At 49.7% G+C, this 18,052-nt stretch overlaps 2 protein-coding genes across 3 annotated transcripts; both read right to left on the bottom strand.

Annotated features, from left to right (window-relative positions):
• Positions 1 to 9,093: 9,093 nt before the first annotated feature.
• LOC138821621 (lens epithelial cell protein LEP503-like) lies at positions 9,094 to 9,279 on the bottom strand. Its single transcript, XM_070014054.1, has one exon. It carries the CDS (start codon positions 9,277 to 9,279, stop codon positions 9,094 to 9,096), a length of 186 nt encoding a protein of 61 aa, XP_069870155.1.
• Positions 9,280 to 9,982: 703 nt separating this feature from the next.
• Positions 9,983 to 17,859, bottom strand: LOC138821480 (FAD synthase). 2 transcript variants are annotated; one of them, XM_070013748.1, is made up of 7 exons: positions 17,598 to 17,859; positions 12,880 to 13,624; positions 11,898 to 12,045; positions 11,306 to 11,404; positions 11,040 to 11,229; positions 10,297 to 10,370; positions 9,983 to 10,192 (listed from the first exon to the last, which is right to left on the bottom strand). In XM_070013748.1, the coding sequence occupies exons 1-7, from the start codon at positions 17,829 to 17,831 to the stop codon at positions 10,057 to 10,059; spliced, it is 1,626 nt and encodes a 541-aa protein (XP_069869849.1). In that variant the 5' UTR covers positions 17,832 to 17,859; the 3' UTR covers positions 9,983 to 10,056. The 2 variants fall into 2 exon arrangements, with proteins under 2 accessions (XP_069869849.1, XP_069869850.1); XM_070013749.1 differs by lacking the exons at positions 9,983 to 10,192; positions 10,297 to 10,370; positions 11,040 to 11,229; positions 11,306 to 11,404 and having other exon boundaries at positions 11,907 to 12,025.
• Between the last annotated feature and the right edge of the window lie 193 nt (positions 17,860 to 18,052).

Genomic DNA, 18,052 nt, shown 5'->3' with positions numbered 1-18,052 from the left:
CTGCGGCCTTGGCATTGTCGGAGGGGAGGGGCCAGGTCGGAGAGGGGGAGGTGTGCTCAAGCTTCGGCTCTCCGCCTCCATCCCGCCGGTTTCTAGTGGAGAAACTGAGTCTCCCGAAGGAGGAACGTTCTGACGTGGATTTGCTCCGACGCCGATGGCGAAGGTGCCCTGGCTGTCTTAGGATTGTTTGTATTTGTGGATCTGGAGGGGGCCGGTAAAATACTTCAGTGCCCCCAGTAACCGAGAAAGGTAGCGGGCGAGGGATGTTTCCAACTGGGCCTGCGGTGCTTCTACCCCTATGGGCCCCTCCCACTGGTGTCAAACGGAATCAAATCCGGCTCCCTCGGGCTAGGTTCGGTCTCGCAGCAGCCGGCCAGGCCGAACCGGGTCGGACTCGCTCTCCCTTCCCCACCCCCTCTGCAGCAGGCCTCCCTCCCTTTCCAGCAGGTGGCTCCGCGGGACACCAGCTCAACCTGTTGGACCACAATGGGCGGCGCCAGGGGGGCCCTGGCCCTCACCCGGGCTGACCCGGGATCCCCGCGCAGGGGGAGGGGCGGAGTTGGGTCCTTCCCTCTGCCCCCCCCCCCCGGCCGTGACTCAGCCTCGGGGCCGCTGCCCTGCGCCCCAGCCAGGGGCGGAAAGTGTGAGGCGCCCCTGACGGCCCAGGCCAAGCCAAACAGCCCCCCACCCCAGACATTATCTCACTGGAGAATTAGGGGGGCTACAGAAAGGAGAGGATAAGTAGTAACGTGGGGCGCTCCGCCTCGAGGAATCCACTCCTGGTTTTCCTATCACCCCTGTACCCCTTGGGTCCCAAGGATGATCACTGCTCCGGGTTTTCTCGTTGGCCCCTCCGGACTCATTCCCTGCACGGAGGGCCGGGAACGGGTGGGGTCTCGGCCAGGATTTTTCCCTACAGCCGTCGGGGTCGCGCGGGCCAGGGAAGAGGCCGTGCCTAGGACAAGGCGGCAGTGCCAAATGCACCACTGAAATGGAGAGGGGGGAGCTTCGGGAACGAGGGTCCGGCCGAGGAAAGGATTGGAGGTGGGGTAAAAAAAAGTGGTCCCAGGGCCTCGGGAGGCAATCTAGAGCGGGTGCGTACACACCGGCCCTTAGGGACCAACGGGATCAGATCTGCCCGCCCCGCCCCCATCCCTGGGGTCGGGTCGGGCTGGTCACTACCCGGATCTTTCTGCGGCTGGATTGCCACTCCCCATTCCGGTGCCAGCAATCCTGGAACCTACTGTTAGTTCCTCAGTGGCACCTCTCCCTCCTTCCCTCCCTCTCTCTCTTTCTCTCTCTCTCTCTCTCTCTCACTCTCTCTCTCTCTCTCTCTCTCTCACACACACACACACATAAATAATAGCTCCTTCCTCGGATTTGTGGGGGGGGGGGGACTTGAAATTCCTGCGGCCTTTATCGCGCCAACCCCTGAGACAGGCGATCAACAAACACTGACTAGCTCCCGTGGAACCCCAAGACTAGAACTAGGAACCGAAGAGCACGTGTGGAGCCTGCAGCCGCTCTCCCCCACCCCCGCCCCCTCGGAATAGGGGACTATCCCAGCTCCGCACGTTCAGACTTAAATCTTCAGGTGACCCTCTAGATCTTACTATGTAGGGCACTTAGCCAGAGGAGGGCAAATTGTCCTGAGAAGGGTGAAAGCCCCCGCTGGGAGGATTATGTCTATACCTTGGGTTGGGGACTGCGCCTCAGACCGGTGGGCCCGGTGCCGGGCTAGGTTGGGCCACGTGTTCCAAATGGTAGCAGCTGAGAAGTTAAGATGTTTGCAGAGCCTGGGGGGGAAAGAGGGCATCTGGTGGCTACAGAGGCTAGGTTTTGCCTGGGCGGGGTTCCGAAAGAGTGGGATCTGGGGGCTTGTTTCGGAATGTGGGGACCCAGCTGAAAGCCGAGCGTCAGCCCGCGCCAGGCGCCCACCTCTTCCCCGCTGCCACTCAGCCCCCGACAGCCTCCGCTTGCCTCGAAAAACCCGCCACCCAGGAAACCGCTGGGGGCGCTCAGACCGCAGGCCCCCCGCCCGCCGCCCCCCAGATCCTCCACCGCGACCGCCCAACCCACCTGAAGGGACCGTGGCTGCCAGGGGTACCCCCCCTCGCGCCGACTCCCCCCACACCTGCGGGCAGCACTATTTATAACTCTGCGCCTATTCCGGGCCTCTGGGTAGGAGCCGGCTGCCGAGCAGCGCAGCGCTATCGCCGCCGGGATCTCTGCGCCCCCCAGGGCCGGGGGAAGTAAATTTAGCTTCAGGAAGCTCCGGGGAACATTTTCCAAAACTCCACGTCCCAGAGCCGGCGAGACAGAACCGCTCTGCGCGCAGCCTCTCTCCGGCCAGCCGCCAGGCGGCGCAGGCCCCCCAGCTCCTGAAACCGGCTTTTGCCCGCGGGTTAGCGCCGCGGCCTGGAAGACCGGTAGGTAAAGGGCTTAAGGCAAACGTTGGAAAGGTAATGAGTGGCAGGGGGAATGGGTGCATTCTGAGACTCAGGAAGCCGGGAGTCTCAGAACCACTAAGACAGCGGCGGGGGGCTTCTCGTATCTGGGGGAATAACGCACATGTAAATGAAATGCAAATAAGAACCCCTGAGTTGCCTGTGGTGGGCTGTAATTTCATCGCAGCTACTCAGGAGGCTGAGATCTGAGGATCGCGGGTTCGAAGCCAGCCCTGGGAGGAAAGTCCATGAAACTCTTAACTGCAATTAACTAGAGGTAGAGCACCTTGCTTTGAGTGGAGAAAGCTAAGGGATAGAACTCAGGCCTTGAGCTCAAGCGTGTGCGCTTGCCACATACCCTTTTTCCTTTCCTGGTTCTTTGTGTTGCTGGGAAAACATGGTACCTCCATTCCAAGTATTATTGAGCCCTCAGCCTTCTTTCACAGTAGCACCTCCCCACTTGACTCGCCATGTGACCTAGGGTTCCCTATCCGATGTAATCTGCAGGACAATCTGGATAGCAAGCCTCTTGCTGTTGTACTTGGGAGCCACTTTCCAGCTGGTTGGTTTTGTCAACTCCATTTCAACTCTTCCCATCTTACTACCTGTAGTTACAATAGAGGGCCTTGGGGAGCTTAGGAGTAAGTGTGGGGGGCTTACCCTCCCCTCCTATATTAACAACCTGCTTCCCTAAACACCCCACCCCTGTGTGAGTTCCTCACCCTACTTCCTTATACACCCTACATGTGTTCCTGAGATGATAGTTTACAAGCTCAAAACCCGAGTTTCTCTATTTGGGAGAGGACATTGTAAGAAAACTCTAGCATTTCTTTTTCTTTTATGGAGGTATGGGGAGCTATGAGCCATGAAGATCTCCTGGCACTGGGTAGATTAGGCAACCCCCAAATAACTCAAGAAGCCCAAAATCAAGGGGGCCTAAGGTTGAGGTAGGAAACATGTGCTGTTTGTGGGTTGGGATAGGGTGGGGGATGAGGGGTGTACCTTCCATTCTTGCCTTGTCTGGCTCTGCCTCCAAGAACACCAACACCAGCTCAGTTCAGAAGAGGAAGTCCACTTAATGAAAAGAAGCCCCAATAATTGTGATATGTATGTATGTATGTATGTATATATATATATAGAGAGAGAGAGAGAAAGAGAGAGAGAGAGAGAGAGAGAGAGAGAGAGAGAGAGAGAGAGAGAGAGAGAGAGAGAGAGAGAGAGAGAGAGAGAGAGAGCTCACTATTTAGCCTTCTAGGGCTCTAGTGACCCACCTCAGCCCTCCAGATAACTGGAGCTACAGGTGTGTGCCACCAGCCTGATTAGTCCTAAACTTAAGATCTAAAAATCCTGGTTCACTAAGTGAATGCTGTCCTGCAGAGTGTTGTGCACTTGACCTTGGATGAATTACTTCACCTCTCTGTTCTTGTTTCCTTCACTTAAACATGGGGTAATTATTTTGTCCTGGTTATATTTGAGGTAGACTTTTGTGAAACTCAAAGCATTCTATACCATGCAAAGAACTCTCAAATGGTGTATAGTTTTGTTTTTGTTTTTTGGTAGTTATGGGGCTCGAACTCAGGTTCTGGTAGTGTTCTACCACTTTGAGCCACAGCTCCACTTCCAGTTTTCTTTTGGTTAATTGGAGATAAGAGTCTTACAGACTTTGCTGCCCATGCTAGCTTTGAACTGTGATCCTCAGATCTCAGCCTTCTGAGTAACTAGGATTACAGGTATGAGCCACCAGCACCTGGCTTTGTGTGTGTGTGTGTGTGTGTGTGTGTGTGTGTGTGTGTGTGTGTGTGTGTGTGTGTGTGTGTGTGTGTGTGTGTGTGTGTGTGTGTGTGTGTGTGTGTGTGTGTGTGTGTGTGTGTGTGTGTGTGTGTGTGTGTGTGTGCTATTTTCCCCATCCTCCCCAGTATTTCCACTATCAAGGCTCTTTTCAGCTCTCGCAGATTCCTTGGGCTGCTGGCAGTTTTCCCTCCAGCTTTCTTTTACTCTTCTTCCTCCAGCTCCCTACCATAACCCTAGAATCTGCCTTCTTCTACATACTACTTCCCCAGTTGTCTTTGTCAGACATCACCACCCCTGCAAAAACCTTGTGCCCAGACCTGAGACTCTAGATTCCATCTCACCAAGCTTAGTGGGAGTGGGGACCTAAGAAAGGAAGAGAAGGCAAGAAGCCAGGGCTGAGACTGGAAAGGTCTGGAGCTAGCCAAGGTGCAGGCTATTAGGAAGAGACTCTGGGAGAAGCCCCAGAGTCAGAGGGAGAGGTGAATTCTCTTGACAGCCCCCACCACTAACCTCTCTCTGTCACATGTTAGGATCTTTTTTTTGGGGGGGGGTCGGTCATGGGGCTTGAACTCTGGGCTTGGAAACTGTCCCTGCACTCTTCAGCTCAAGGGGAGCGCTCTGCCACTTGAGCCACAACACCACTTCCAGTTTTCTAGTGGTATATTGGAGATAAGAGTCTCATGGACTTTCATGCCCGGGCTGGCTTTGAACCTCGATCCTCAGATCTCAGCCTCCTGAATAGCTAGGATTACAGGCGTGAGCCACTGGTGCCCGGCTATGTCTCAGGATCTTACCTTTCTCCCAGCAAGAGGGAGGGCTTTGCAGGAACTAGGTTGTCCTGCCTGTTGTAGAAGTCTAAATGGACACACTGATAAATAAGGCCAGGGCTAAGAAACAATATGGAGTTCAAGTACTAGGCTGCCATAAGAAAAGAACAAGAGCATACATCTGTAATCTCAGGAGGTAGTGGCAAGAGTGTCTAGTGTTTGGAATTTGAGGCTAGCCTTGGCTACTTATTTATTTTTTGCCTGTCCTGGGGCTTGAACTCAGGGCCTAGGCACTCTCCCTGGATGCTTTTGCTTAATGCTAGCACTCTACCACTTGAGCCACAGCACCACTCCTGCTTTTCCGGTTGATGTGGTACTGAGGACTCAACCCCAGAGCTTCATGCATGTTAGGCAAGCACTCTACCACTAAGCCACATCCCCAGCCCAGCCTCAACTACTTATTAAGACTCTGACTCTCCTTTGTCCACCGCCCTCACTACCAAAGATGGACAAGCTTTGTATATACTGCTGTGGTACCTGTAGTATCCTATACAAAGAATATGAAAGGATAAAAAGAGAGCAATGTGCAGAGCATGCTAACCAACTATGAAGAATAAGGACCCAAGATCTAGCCACTTTTTGTGTGTGTGTGCTGGGGCTGGGGCTTGACTCTGTCCCTTAGCATTTTCCATTCAAGTCCAGTACTCTACCACTTGAGTTGTAGTTCCACTTCTGCTGTTTGGTGACTGGTTGGAATCTCATGAACCTTTCCTGCCAGGGCTGGAAATCCTCAGGTCTTAACCTCCTGAGTAGCTAGGGTTACAGGTGTGAACCACGAGTGCTCAACCTGTGAGACTCTTATCTCCACTAAACTACCAAAAAAAAAAAAAAAAAGCCAGAGTAGATCGGTAGCTCAAGTGGTAGAGTGCTAGCCTTGAGCAAAAGAAGCTCAGGGACAGTGCGTAGGCCCTGAGTTCAAGCCCCAGCCCTCTCTCCCACCCCCACACATAATGAGTTTATGTTCAACACTGTAATGTTTCCTCATTTCACTCTGCAAAAAAGTTCAAATCTAACTTAGGACCATAAACTGCCCCACATTTACCCCCAGTTCAACATTTTTCTTTTTTTTTTAATAGTATCTAATTGATCACCTCTTTATATACTTTTATTTATATAGACTTCCCAACTACTAGAATGCAAGCTGTATAAGTACAGGGATTGATTTTGTTCACATACCACTATATAAAAAGTACCCAGACTGGCAAATAGTAGACACTCAATGATATTTGTTTATTGAGGTTTTTCTTTTGTTTGTTTTGTGGTGCTGGGGATTGAACCCAGGGCCTCGTTTGCTAGGCAGGCACTGTTCCACTTGATCCACACCCCCAGCAATAATATTTGTTGAACGAATGAAGATGCAGTCTTTGGAAAGACCTCTGGAAAGCTCTCTAAGAAGTATGTAACCACGGTTCCCTCCAGGGAGGAAAGCTGGAGGAGTTGAGAGATAGGTATAAGAAACTTTTTTCTTTCTTTTTTTGTCAGTCCTGGGGCTTGAATTCAGGGCCTGGGCACCATCCTTGAGCTTCTCTTGCTCAAGGCTAGCTCTCTACCACTTGAGCCACAGCCCACTTCCAGATCTTTCTGAATATGTGGTACTGAGGAATCGAACCCAGGACTTCATGCATGACAGGCAAGCATTCTACCACTGAGCCACATTCCCAGCTGAAACTTTTTTCTTTTATAGTTGTTTACTGTAGGCTTTTCTTTTACAATTAACAACAACAACAACAAATCCCAGAGAAAAAGGAGTTAACTAAGGAAAAGGCTAAAGAAGAGCTGATTCCAGGAAGGGAAAGAAAGGGGTTCTAAGCCAGGTGCCAGTGGCTCACGGCTGTAATCCTAGCTACTAAGGAGGCTGAGATCTGAGGATCATAGTTCAAAACCAGTCTGGGCAGAAAAGTCCATGAGACTCTTATCTTCAATAAACCACCAGAAAACCGGAAGTGGTGCTGTGGCTCAAGCGGTAGAGTGCTCACCTTGAGCTGAAGAGCTGAGGGATAGTGCTCAGGGCCAGAGTTCAAGCCTCATGACTGATGAGAGAGAGAGAGAGAGAGAGAGAGAGAGAGAGAGAGAGAGAGAGAGAGAGAGAGAGAGAGAGAGAGAGAGAGAGAGAGAGAGAGAGAGAGAGAGAGAGAGAGAGAGAGAGAGAGAGAGAGAGAGAGAGAGAGCCTATCCCCTATCTCCAGGTGAGTACCTGAGGTGAAAAAGGAAGATGGGAAATAGCTGGGCTGTAAGAGGTTGATGATGATGATCCTGGAGAAATGCTGACTAAACCCTATAATTGGTGAGTATGTCAATACATATGGGAGTGATTCAGGAAAAGCATGGATTGGTGGCTGCCAAGGGGAAACCAGACTGTTTGTGTCCTAATAGAACATCACTGTGATAAACTTGAGGGACTTGTGTGAGCACATAAGTACTTTTCTCTTATAGCTTTGTATGTGTATGTGAGAGAGAGAGAGAGAGAGAGAGAGAGAGAGAGAGAGAGAGAGAGAGAGAGAGAGAGAGAATATGTGTGCATGTACCAGTCCTGGCTTGAACTTTGCTGCCCCTGGGCGCTATCCCTGAGCTCTCTTCAGCTCGAGTCAAGCACTCTACCACTTCAGCAACTCCTGCCAGGGCTGGCTTTGAACTATGATCCTCAGTTCTCAGCCTTCTGAGTAGCTAGGATTACAGGTGTGAGCCACTGGCACCCTGCTGTCCCTGAACTTTTGTGCTCAAGGCTAGCGCTCTACCACTTGAGTTCTACTTGTGGCTTTTTGTGGTTAATTGGAGATAAGAGTTTCACAGACTTAGTTGTTTGGGCTTGTTTTGAACTGAGATCATCAGATCTCAGTCCCTGAGTAGCTAGGATTAAGGTTTGAGCCATCAGCACCTGCCTTTCTCTTACAGTTTTGTGTGTGAATTGAGATCTCTTTGTAGCTCACAGGGCCTTCTGGAATAGCTCAGTGATTTCCCCAAGCGACTCAGAAGCTGGAAGCTCACTAGAGCTCCCTTATTTGGGGAAGAACTGAGTCCTTTGAATCTTCATCCTAATATTCTTTTTTTTTTTTTTGGGGGGTCCGGTCGTGGGGCCTGAACTCTGGGCATGGGCGCTGTCCCTCAGCTCTTCAGCTCAAGGCTAGTGCTCTACCACTTGAGCCACAGTGCCACTTCCAGCTTTTTTCGTTTTGCTTATGTGGTGCTGAGGAATCGAACCCAGGGCCTCATGCATGCAAGGCAAGCACTCTACCACTGAGCCACCTTCCCAGCCCTTCATCCTAATATTCTGAGCCTTACAGAAGACCCCTTCCCTGACTCACTCAACCCAGAAGCTTAGCACCTTTCCTGAACACAGGTTGGGAAGAACTGGCCTTTCTCCTGTCCTCCACCCTCCAAACTCAGGTACTAGTGAATAAGGAAACCTGGTTTTTCAATCTTATCCCTCCTGCCCCCCACCCCCACCCCAACAAGCTCCTTCCCTCTTTGGTCTGTGCTCTGGTTCAAAGACCCTTTCAGTGCCGACGTTTCCTCATTCCCCTTTAGACATTTAGAAATTTTGGCCTCAGTACCTATTTATTATAAGTACAGTTCAGTGATTCTCAAACAGTGATCCTAAAGGGAAACCTATTACTGGTACTAATGCCATGGTAAAATCAACCATCTGGGTTAGTGGGCTCACTGTGCCAAGCTTGGAGAAGTGCCAGGTCCTGCTGCGGTCTTAACTGGGGTCCTAGCCAGCAGGCCAGGCTCCTGTCCACCAGAGGTCCATCAAAAGTAGGGACTGGAAACAGTTTCAGAGATGAGGCAGATTTGACAGATGGCACAACTCAAAGCAGGATGCACACTCCACTTTTCTCTTGTTCGTGGCCCATTCTTGGCAGATCACAGCTGGCCCAAGACGTCCTGCTGGGGCTACAGAAGAGAGAACAGAAAGCTGAGAGCGAGCTCTGCCACAGAGGCTGCAGCCATACCTCGTTTGCCCTATGCCCACCTGAATGAGCCCAGCCATGATGCCAGGGCAGAGAGGAGACAGTTCTCTGCTGCCATTAGTCCAACAGTTCCTTGATACACCAGCAACAGAGGAGGATGTAGGCAACTTCTTTCAGGGTCTTCTGCAGGCCCTCCCAACCCGTACCCATCTTAATGACAGGCACCCGGAACCCAGCATCTCGCAGGGCCCCACCAAGGGAGAAGGGTAGGGCGTGAGCTAGGGGCTGTGTCCTGGATTGCATGTGAGCAGCAGTTTTGAAAAGAGTGTAGATGCTGCCTTGGTGCCTTTTATCAACTGTCCCCACCCCCATCAGGCCTCATGACTACAGACAAAGGCCTCAGGGTCTAGCAAAGGAAGGTTCTGGGTCTAGGACAGGCTGAGTCAGCCTCTATAGGGAGAGACAGGGGTGGGGTTGGTATGACGGAGGGCCTGGCCAGTCTTTCATCCTCCATAGCTAGCCCAGCTCAGCTTCCCTTCCTCTGGCTTGGGTGTTGCCCTGTGTGGTTGGCACAAGTATTGCTCTCGCCCTCTGGTGGGCTCTGGCTGAGGCTGACATTGAGAATCATGAGATTTTTCTGGGGGTGTCTATCCTGGAGCTTGAACTCAGGGCCTGGGGGACTGTCCCTGGACTTTTGTGCTCAAGGTTAGTATTTTACTAGAGCTACAGTTCTACTTCTGGCCTTTTCATAGCTAATTGGACATAAGAGTCTCATGGATTTTCCTGCCCTGGCTGGCTTTGAACCTCCATCCTTAGGTCACGGTCTCCTGAGTTAGAGCTAGGATTACAGATGTGAGTCGTTGGCACCTAGCTCATGAGCTTTTTAGCTTGTTCAGCTTCACCTTTAGACTCGTCAGAGTAAGCATGGCCAGCTTAGCTGGCAGCCTCTGGTTCACTTTAGCTTCCTTAGTCCCCTGGAGCAGGAATGCACAGCTAGAGCAACAGGCACAGTGAGAGGCATGGTTTATTGACAGGCTACATTCCAGGCTAGCCCCCCTTTCCTCCCTCCTACGTGCAGGATCATGTGCGGGAGTTCCGCTCTTCATCTTCGTTTTCCAGTAGGTATGCTGGGCGGTAGATGGGGTGCCCTCCTGGGCTCAGGCACTTCAGGGCTGGGTTCTGCACTGTGTTCTCCTGACTCCCCAGCGATGTGTACCTGGAGTGGGAAGATAGAAGGCTAAGGGAAGGGCGGGTGGGCTCTTCTGGCGGCTCTCCCTGCATGTCCTCCCTGCATCCCCTCTCCTTTCCTCATTGCCTTACCCTTGGTCATACAGGATACAGTATGGGACAAACAGCTGACGCAGAAAGTCCCAGATGTTTCTGTAGGTCCAGTCCTGGGAAACCAGAGTCATAAAATAGTTGCCAATATTCCTTTCTCCCCTATCTATCCCCTGCCACTCTTGCCCATCCTAAGCTCTTCTGCTTCGTTGGCCCAGAGGGAATCTGGCTATTTGGCTGTCTGGTATATCTTGCTCTGTGTAGATTAAGTAGTGAGACATGGAAGACGTTCAGCCTCTGCTCCTGCCCATTCCCATGTCACCATCCCCTGGGGTGTAAGTTCCAGGACAGGGAAAGAACCATGAGTCTAAGCCAGCACTGTCAGGTAGAACTTTCCACAATGTTCTAGATCTGTCCTGTCATATATGGTGGTCATTTGATGTTGATTGACACAAGTGAAGAGCCAAATATCTAACCATATTTAACTTTAGAAATTGAGATTAATTTACACGTCATATTTTTAGTAACTTGTGTTTCATTTTAATTAGTATTCCAGTATGAATAAATAGCTATGGCTTTCTTATTGGACAGCACAGGTCCAAGTCTGCCCAAAGCAGAAAGCACAATGCCTGCCACTGAATAAATGCTCAGTAAGTATTAGTCAAAAAGAATGAATGGAGGATGGAGCCCCCCGTCCAAGCCTCAAACTCTAGCTTTCTTCCAGGGAGCCAGTGTATGACCGTAAGGCACAGGAGACCAAAGAGAGTAAATCCTAGCCCCATTACCAGCAGTGGATTGATGCGCATGAATGAAGGCCAGCTAGGGTCAGTGGGACTGAAAGAACTTAGGCCACAGGAGTAGGGGTCAGTCCGACGGGTGCCCATCAGAACAGCCTTAAGCTGAGGATGGCGCATTTGCAGTTCAAACAGGGCTTGTTTCATGTCACCTTCAGCCTCTAACACCTGAAGATTATACCTTAGAAAGAAACAAAGGTGAAAGGTCAGAGTCCTATCAAGCCCTTCTTGGAGCCCAGACCTCCAGGCCTCTATACCTCTTGATGGTGTCTTGTAGAAACTGTTCCAGCTCAGGGAAAGAGGAGATGCTGCGGATATACAGGATCTGGAGAGGTTTTGGAACATCAGGAAATTTCCTAGGGAGAGGAAAGAACCCATAGGCTTGCCAGCAAACACAGGAAAATGGCTTTCCAGAGGACCCTCTCCCTTAGAAAACTACATCCTCTGAGAAGTATACTATTATAACTCTCAAACCTGAATTTCCAGATTTCTGGTATGAGATTTCTTTCTTTCTTTCTTTTTTTTTTTGGAAATGGGGGTCTCACTGTGTTGTCCAGATTAGTCTTCAACTCCTAGGCTCAGGCAATCTTGTTGCCTTGATTTCCTAAGTGCTTAGACAGACACCCAACACACTGACTTCCCTAGGGTCAGGGATGGTAGCCTGCACATTCAGAGCCAGGTACTTGTTACATGAGCAATAAATATGTTGGGAGAACAGAACTGCATGGCTACCTCACCTATGCCCCATCTCCTTACTTTCTGGGATGGGGAGCTGGAGGACAGGATAGGACAGGACAGCTGGAGGACAGGAGATATTTCTGAGGCTGTGTTTCCCAGGGGCAGGCTCACCTTTTTACCGCTGCATGTACAAGGTGCAGGAGGGCAGTACAGTCCTTGCCCCCGTTGAAGCCCACGCAGAGCTCGGTGAGGCAGTACTGAGCCAGGGCAGTCTCAATGGTCTGTAAGGCACTTGCTACCTTTTTTCCCAGAGAAGACCCTGCCATGCAGGCAGGGAAGAAGACATCAGATCAATGAATATGGCTGTCAAAGAAGCCATGTTATCCTTGCTTAAAATACTTCAGTGTCATCCTAATGTTTCTAGGATTAAGTTCAAACTCCTTTATGCTGTCCACTGGGCCTACAGTCTGCCTCATACTTCATCTTACCTTGGCCTTCACTGTTTTTCCTCTGGAGCAAGAGCTAAGGAATGGGAGTGTAGGATATTGTTGCTTCCTTCCAGGTCTTTCTCATTTCCTGGTTAAACCAACAGCCAAACCTCTTTTTTCTTTTTACCAGTACCTGGGCTTATCTTAGGATCTGGGTACTCTCCCTTATCTTTTTGTTACTCAAGGCTGGTGGGACTCTACCACTTGAGCCACAGCTCTACTTCTAATCTTTTGCTGGTTAATTGGAGCTAAGCATCTTACACATTCCTGTCCAGGCTGACTTTGAACCATGATCCTCAGATCTCAGCCTCCTTAGTAGGTAGGATTACAGGCATGAGCCACTGGCAGGAAAGCCTTCTCTGACATGAGATGAGGGCTGATCTCTCTGTTGTAGTCTTTTCCACAGTGGCAATTCATGTAATATCTACGTAATGTCTATCCTTCCTTGGTCCACAAGAGCAAGTCATATATGTACCCCATTGAGCTATATCCCCAACAGCTAGCACAATGCTAGTGAAAGTGGACAGCATTTATTAAAAGAATGACAGTAGCTATCTTTTGCCCTTTCTTGGACTAGTAGAAAGTCCCTTACAGGCCCCTTAACACCAGACTGGAGTGACACCAGTGGGTTGGTATAGGTTTATCCTTTCTCAGGAGGTTCTTACCTGATTCAGCGAGTTTGTACACAGCCACACTGGCCTGCTCCACAGCGTTGGGCATGTAGGGGACCAGCGATCCCTTGGGCAGACGGGCTGTCAGGTAGGCCAAACATTCCTCCAAAGGCTCTTCTTCCTCAGAGTCTAGAGTTAGCTTCACCTGGTAATAGTTGCTGCCCCAGTCGGGGTAGGAACCCAGGCAAAGCCTACGCCCAAAGTGGGCCTGGGCCTCAGCTAGGATGGGGGCAATAGAGGATTCAGCAGCAGCCACATACAGCTCTTTTGAATGGAATTGCACAGCTGTGTTTTGGAAGAGATGCTTTAGCCCCCCTAGTACCCGTCGCAGCAGCTCTGGAATGCCTGGGAAAAGGTAGACGTTCCGGACAGAGACCAGCGGGAATCTGAAGGGATGACCAGTTTGAGGATCTGTACCGTAATGCAGGCAGGCAGAGGAAGGCACCAGTGACAGCTTTTCCCAGCCCTCCCCTCCTAGGGCTTTGATGGCCGCTTGCAGCTCAGGATGTGGCTTGAGCTCCTCCCCAAAGGCCTGTGCCACTGCCTCAAAGGTGACATCATCATGAGTGGGGCCAATGCCCCCTGCAGTGAGGACATGGGTGAACCGACTGGAGAAAGAAGTGATCTCAGCTGCAATGGTGGCTACCTCATCAGGTACAATAGAGACTCGGCAAACCTTGACTCCCAGGGAGCGCAGTGTCCGGCACAGAAAGTAGGTGTTGGTGTCTTGAGTGTGTCCCTGAGAGTTGGAGGAGGATGAGATTGTCAGTGTGGTGGGGATGACAAAGGGAAAGAGGGGGTTAGCTGTTGGTGTCTGATGATGGGGTACTCCTGGGTAGATATCACTTCAGGCTGCAGAGGAGGCAGAAGTGGGCACAAGAACAGTGGGAAAATCTATTTGAATAGAATCAAGGATGAAGTGAGCCACTTTAGGCCTCCTTTGCTGCACTTGGAGCCTGACATCCCCTATATTTACGGATTCAATTATCAAGCCTGTGTAGACAACTTGTCCACTTCCTCACATACTCGAGTTTCAGTTCTGCCTCCAGGTGTATATTGGGCAGCCTAGTTTCAATATATCCCTGGATGTTGTCACTTTTTTTTTTTTCTTGTTTTGTGCCAGTACTGGGGCTTGAACTCAGGGCCTTGTGTTTTTTGGCTTTTTTCACTCAGCATTGGCACTCTACCATTTGAGCCACGCCTCCAATTCTAGGTTTTTGCTGGTTAATTGGAGATAACAGTCTCTCAGGTTTGTCTGCCTGGACTGGCTTCAAATGAGGATCCTCAAATTTCAGCCTCCTGAGTAGCTAACATTATGGATGTAAGCCACCAGTGTCCAGCTGTTGTCACTTTGGTCAATGAGTCCCCAGACACTGCCAGCAGCCAGTCATGCCCTTCCTTCATCAAGTTAACTCTACCTCTGAAATCTTTCCCTATCCTGTCCTCTGTTCTCACTGTAACCAAGCAGGTCTTTAGCACCTTTTACCTGGAGAATGGTGACAGCCTACTGGCCAGCCTCCTGTCACTATGTTTTTCTGTATGTCTTCTGAGTAATCTTTCTAATGCGTCACTGAGATTGCATCACTCTTGGATTCAAAAGCCATTTGTTGTTTCCAATTGTATTTGGAATAAAGTTCAAATTCCTTTATTAGCATTTAAAGCTGTCTGTAGTATGTACCCTTCTATTTTTCTAATCCTTTATCACTCTACTTTTCTGTAGAGAGTTTAGTGTTTAATAATATGTGTTCTGCTGGGCGCCGGTGGCTCACGCCTGTAATCCTAGCTACTCAGGAGGCTGAGATCTGAGGATCAAGGTTCAAAGCCCACCCAGGCAGGAAAGTCCATGAGACTCTTATCTCTAATAAACCACTAGAAAACCGGAAGTGGCACTGTGGCTCAAGCGGTAGAGCACTTGCTTTGAGCTGAAGAACGCAAGGCCCAGAGTTCAAGCCCCATGACTGAAAAAAAAAAAAAAAAGAATATGTGTTCTGCTGGGCGCTGGTGGCTCACACCTGCAATCTAAGCTACTCAGGAGCCTCAGATCTGAGGATCACAGTTCAAAGCCAGCCCAGGTAGGAAAGTCTGTGAGACTCTTATCTCCAGAAAACCGGAAGTGGCACTATGGCTCAAGTGGTAGAGTGCTCACCTTGAACTGAAGAGCTGAGGGACAGCGCCCAGGCCCAGAGTTCAAGCCCCATGACCAACCCCCCCCCCCCAAAAAAAAAAAGAAAAGAAAAGAAAAGAAGAATATGTGTTCTAAGCCAGGCATGGGTAGATCATGCCTATAATCCTAGCTACTGAGGAAGCTGAGATCTGAGGATGACAGTTCAAAGCTATCCTGGCCAGGAAAGTCCATGACATTCTAATCTCCAAATAACCAGAAAACCAGAAGTGGTGCTGTGGCTCAAGTGGTAGAGTGCTTTCCTTGAACTGAATAGCTCAGGGACAGCACCCAGGGAAGAGGGGGGAAAAGGATGAGGGTGGGGGAGGGAGGAAGTGCTGTTCTAGCCAGGCATTGGTAGCTTATCCCTGTAATCCTAGCAAGAGGTAGTTTATCCTTGTAATCCTAGCAGGAGGCTGAGATCTGAGGATCATGATTTAAAGCCAGCCTGGGCAGGAAAGTCCATGAGACTCTTTATCTCTAATTAGCCACTAAAAAGCCAGAAGTGAAGCTGTGGCTCAAGTGGCAAAGCATTCACCTTGAGCACAAAAGTTCAGGGACAAGCCCCAGGACTGGCACTAAACAAAACAAAACTGAACAAAGAATATGTGTTCTGAAGTAAGGGAAAACCAGGTTGGAATTCTTTCTCCACCGTGTCCTGGGCATGTTTCTCAACCACTCAAAGCCTGTTTCATAATCTATTAAGATATATAATAAAAGCATCAACTTCATGGAATTTTTGTAAGGGTTCATAAAATCATACATGTGATGTAGTAAAAGCACATTGCCAGGCTCTAGTAAACATTCAAAAATAAGGTCAGTGGTATTTTTTACAAACCTGATCCTGGTGCCAGTGGCTCAGGCCTATCTACAATCCCCTTTACTTAGGTGGTTGAGACCTGAGAATTGAGGTTCAAAGCCAGGCTGGGCAGACAGATCCTCCAGACCCTCATCAATTAACCAGCAAAATGCAGGAAGGAAGTGGAGGTATGGCTGAGGGGAACTCAAGGCCCACAGTTCACACACGTCACCACCACCACTAGAACCCTGATGCCTGCAATGTCCTCTAGTAACACCTCTAAAACGGAGAAGGGATTCTTCCCTTTTAGTATCTTTCTTCTAGGGCTGGGGGATGTTTGAAGAGGTAAGAACATCTGCTCAGCAAGCATAAAGCTAGTGTTAAAAACAAAAGCAGGAAATATAAACATCACCTGATGTGGAAAAAATAACTTGTAATGTCAAAGCTCATAGAATGCACAAACTGTATAGACCATGATAATGACAATTTGCCTTGGGAAAATTAAAATGTGTTTGTGACTCTAAGTATCACTATTCCACAATACTATGAAATATGTAAAATTTATGTAATCACCTAATCTCAAAGAAAAAAAAAGTGAGAGAAGGGATGGATTAAGAGAAATGGGTGACAATGTTGTCAGACACTTTGTACTTATATACTGTTTTGTAGAATGGGAACTTCTTTGTACAACTAAAAGATTTAAAAAAGAATTGTAAACAAACAAACAAACAACAAAAGCAGGGAGGCTGGGAAGGTGGCACAGTGGTAGAGTGCTTGCCTTGCCTACATGAGGCTCTGCGTTCAATTCTTCAGCATCACATAAGCAGAAAAAGCTGGAAGTGGTGCTGTGGCTCAATTGGTAAGGCACTAGCCTTGAGCTGAAGAGCTGAGGGACAGTGCCCAGGCCCAGAGTTCAGGCCCCATGACCCACAAAAACAAATAAATAAACAAACAAAAGCAGGGACTGGGACTATGGCTCAGTGGTAGAATGTTTGCCTAGCATGCATGAAGCCCCAGGTTCAATTCCTTAGTTACACATAAACAGGAAAAGCTGGAAGTGGCACTGTGGCTCAAGTGGTAGAGTGCTAGCCTTGAGCAAAAGAAGCTCAGAGACAGTGCCCAGGCTGTGAGTTCAAGCCCCATGACTGGCAAAAAAAAAAAAAAAAAAAAAAAAGAGGCTAGCCTAGGTGCTGGTAGCTCATGCCTGTAATCCTAGCTACTCAGGAGGCTGAGATCTGAGGACTGTGGTTCAAAGCCAGCCCGGGCAGAAAAATCTGTGAAACTTTTTATCTCCATTTAACCATCAGAAAACAGCAAATGGTGCTGTGGCTCAAAGTGGTAGAGGGTTAGCCTTGAATGCAAAAGCTCAGAGACAGAGCCAAGGCCTTGAGTTCAAACTGGGGGGCGGGGAGGGGAGAAGAAAGGGAGAGAGGCTAGTACCTTTCTTCTAGCTCATTTATCCACTTTGCAAGTGCCATGGTTCATTCCCAAAAGGTTGAATATCATTCTTACATGCACCTGCACCTCCTCTACTTGCTTAGCTTCCTTGTCAGTGGCCCTTCTGCCACTGCCATTTTGCTTGGCAAATTATAGGGAAGTCTTCTAACAGACTCATTGAAAGAACTAGTTATTTTTCTCCAGTATGTTGCAATAACTGTCGGATTCTACTATGGCAGGCAAGGGGGTTCCCACCCTGGTTCACCTTCCTCACCAGAATGGAGCAAGCCCTCCCCTCTTCTGTCCCAGACACACCTTGAGGATCTCATCTCCAACAATGATGATGCCCGCCGTCACATTGCGCCCCGGGGGAAGTTCAGAGGCCCTAGATGCCATGGTCCTGCCGTCTTTGCGCCTGTGCAATGTCCTGCAGTAGACACGCAGACCCCCAAATAGGGGCCGCAAGCACTGAGGAACCGCCAGGTCTACAGGGCACTGGAAGCCATAGGCTGGAAGCAGGCTCCGGAGTCGAGGAAACATGGAGGGCATCAGTGCACGTTCCCTCCTTAGAGGAAGACTCAGTATTCTCGAATCACATCCACAACTCCTTTATTCCCCGCATCTTTAATAAACGTGTCCTAAGCCCCAACTCACGCTCCTATGTCTAGACTCCAGTCTCCCGAGAACCTATCACTTTAAATGTCTTCTGTGTGCCGAATCGTCCTGAAGCGTGTTCTCTATCCCGGGCATCTGCCCCTTTAAATGTCCCT

This window comes from Dipodomys merriami, unplaced genomic scaffold (genome assembly GCF_024711535.1).
Source record: "Dipodomys merriami isolate MVZ:Mamm:240054 unplaced genomic scaffold, mDipMer1.0.p SCAF_92, whole genome shotgun sequence".
NCBI classification, from domain to species: Eukaryota; Metazoa; Chordata; class Mammalia; order Rodentia; family Heteromyidae; genus Dipodomys; species Dipodomys merriami.
The sequence above is the reverse complement of the archived record's forward strand: the minus strand, read 5'-3'. Positions and strand labels throughout refer to the sequence as shown.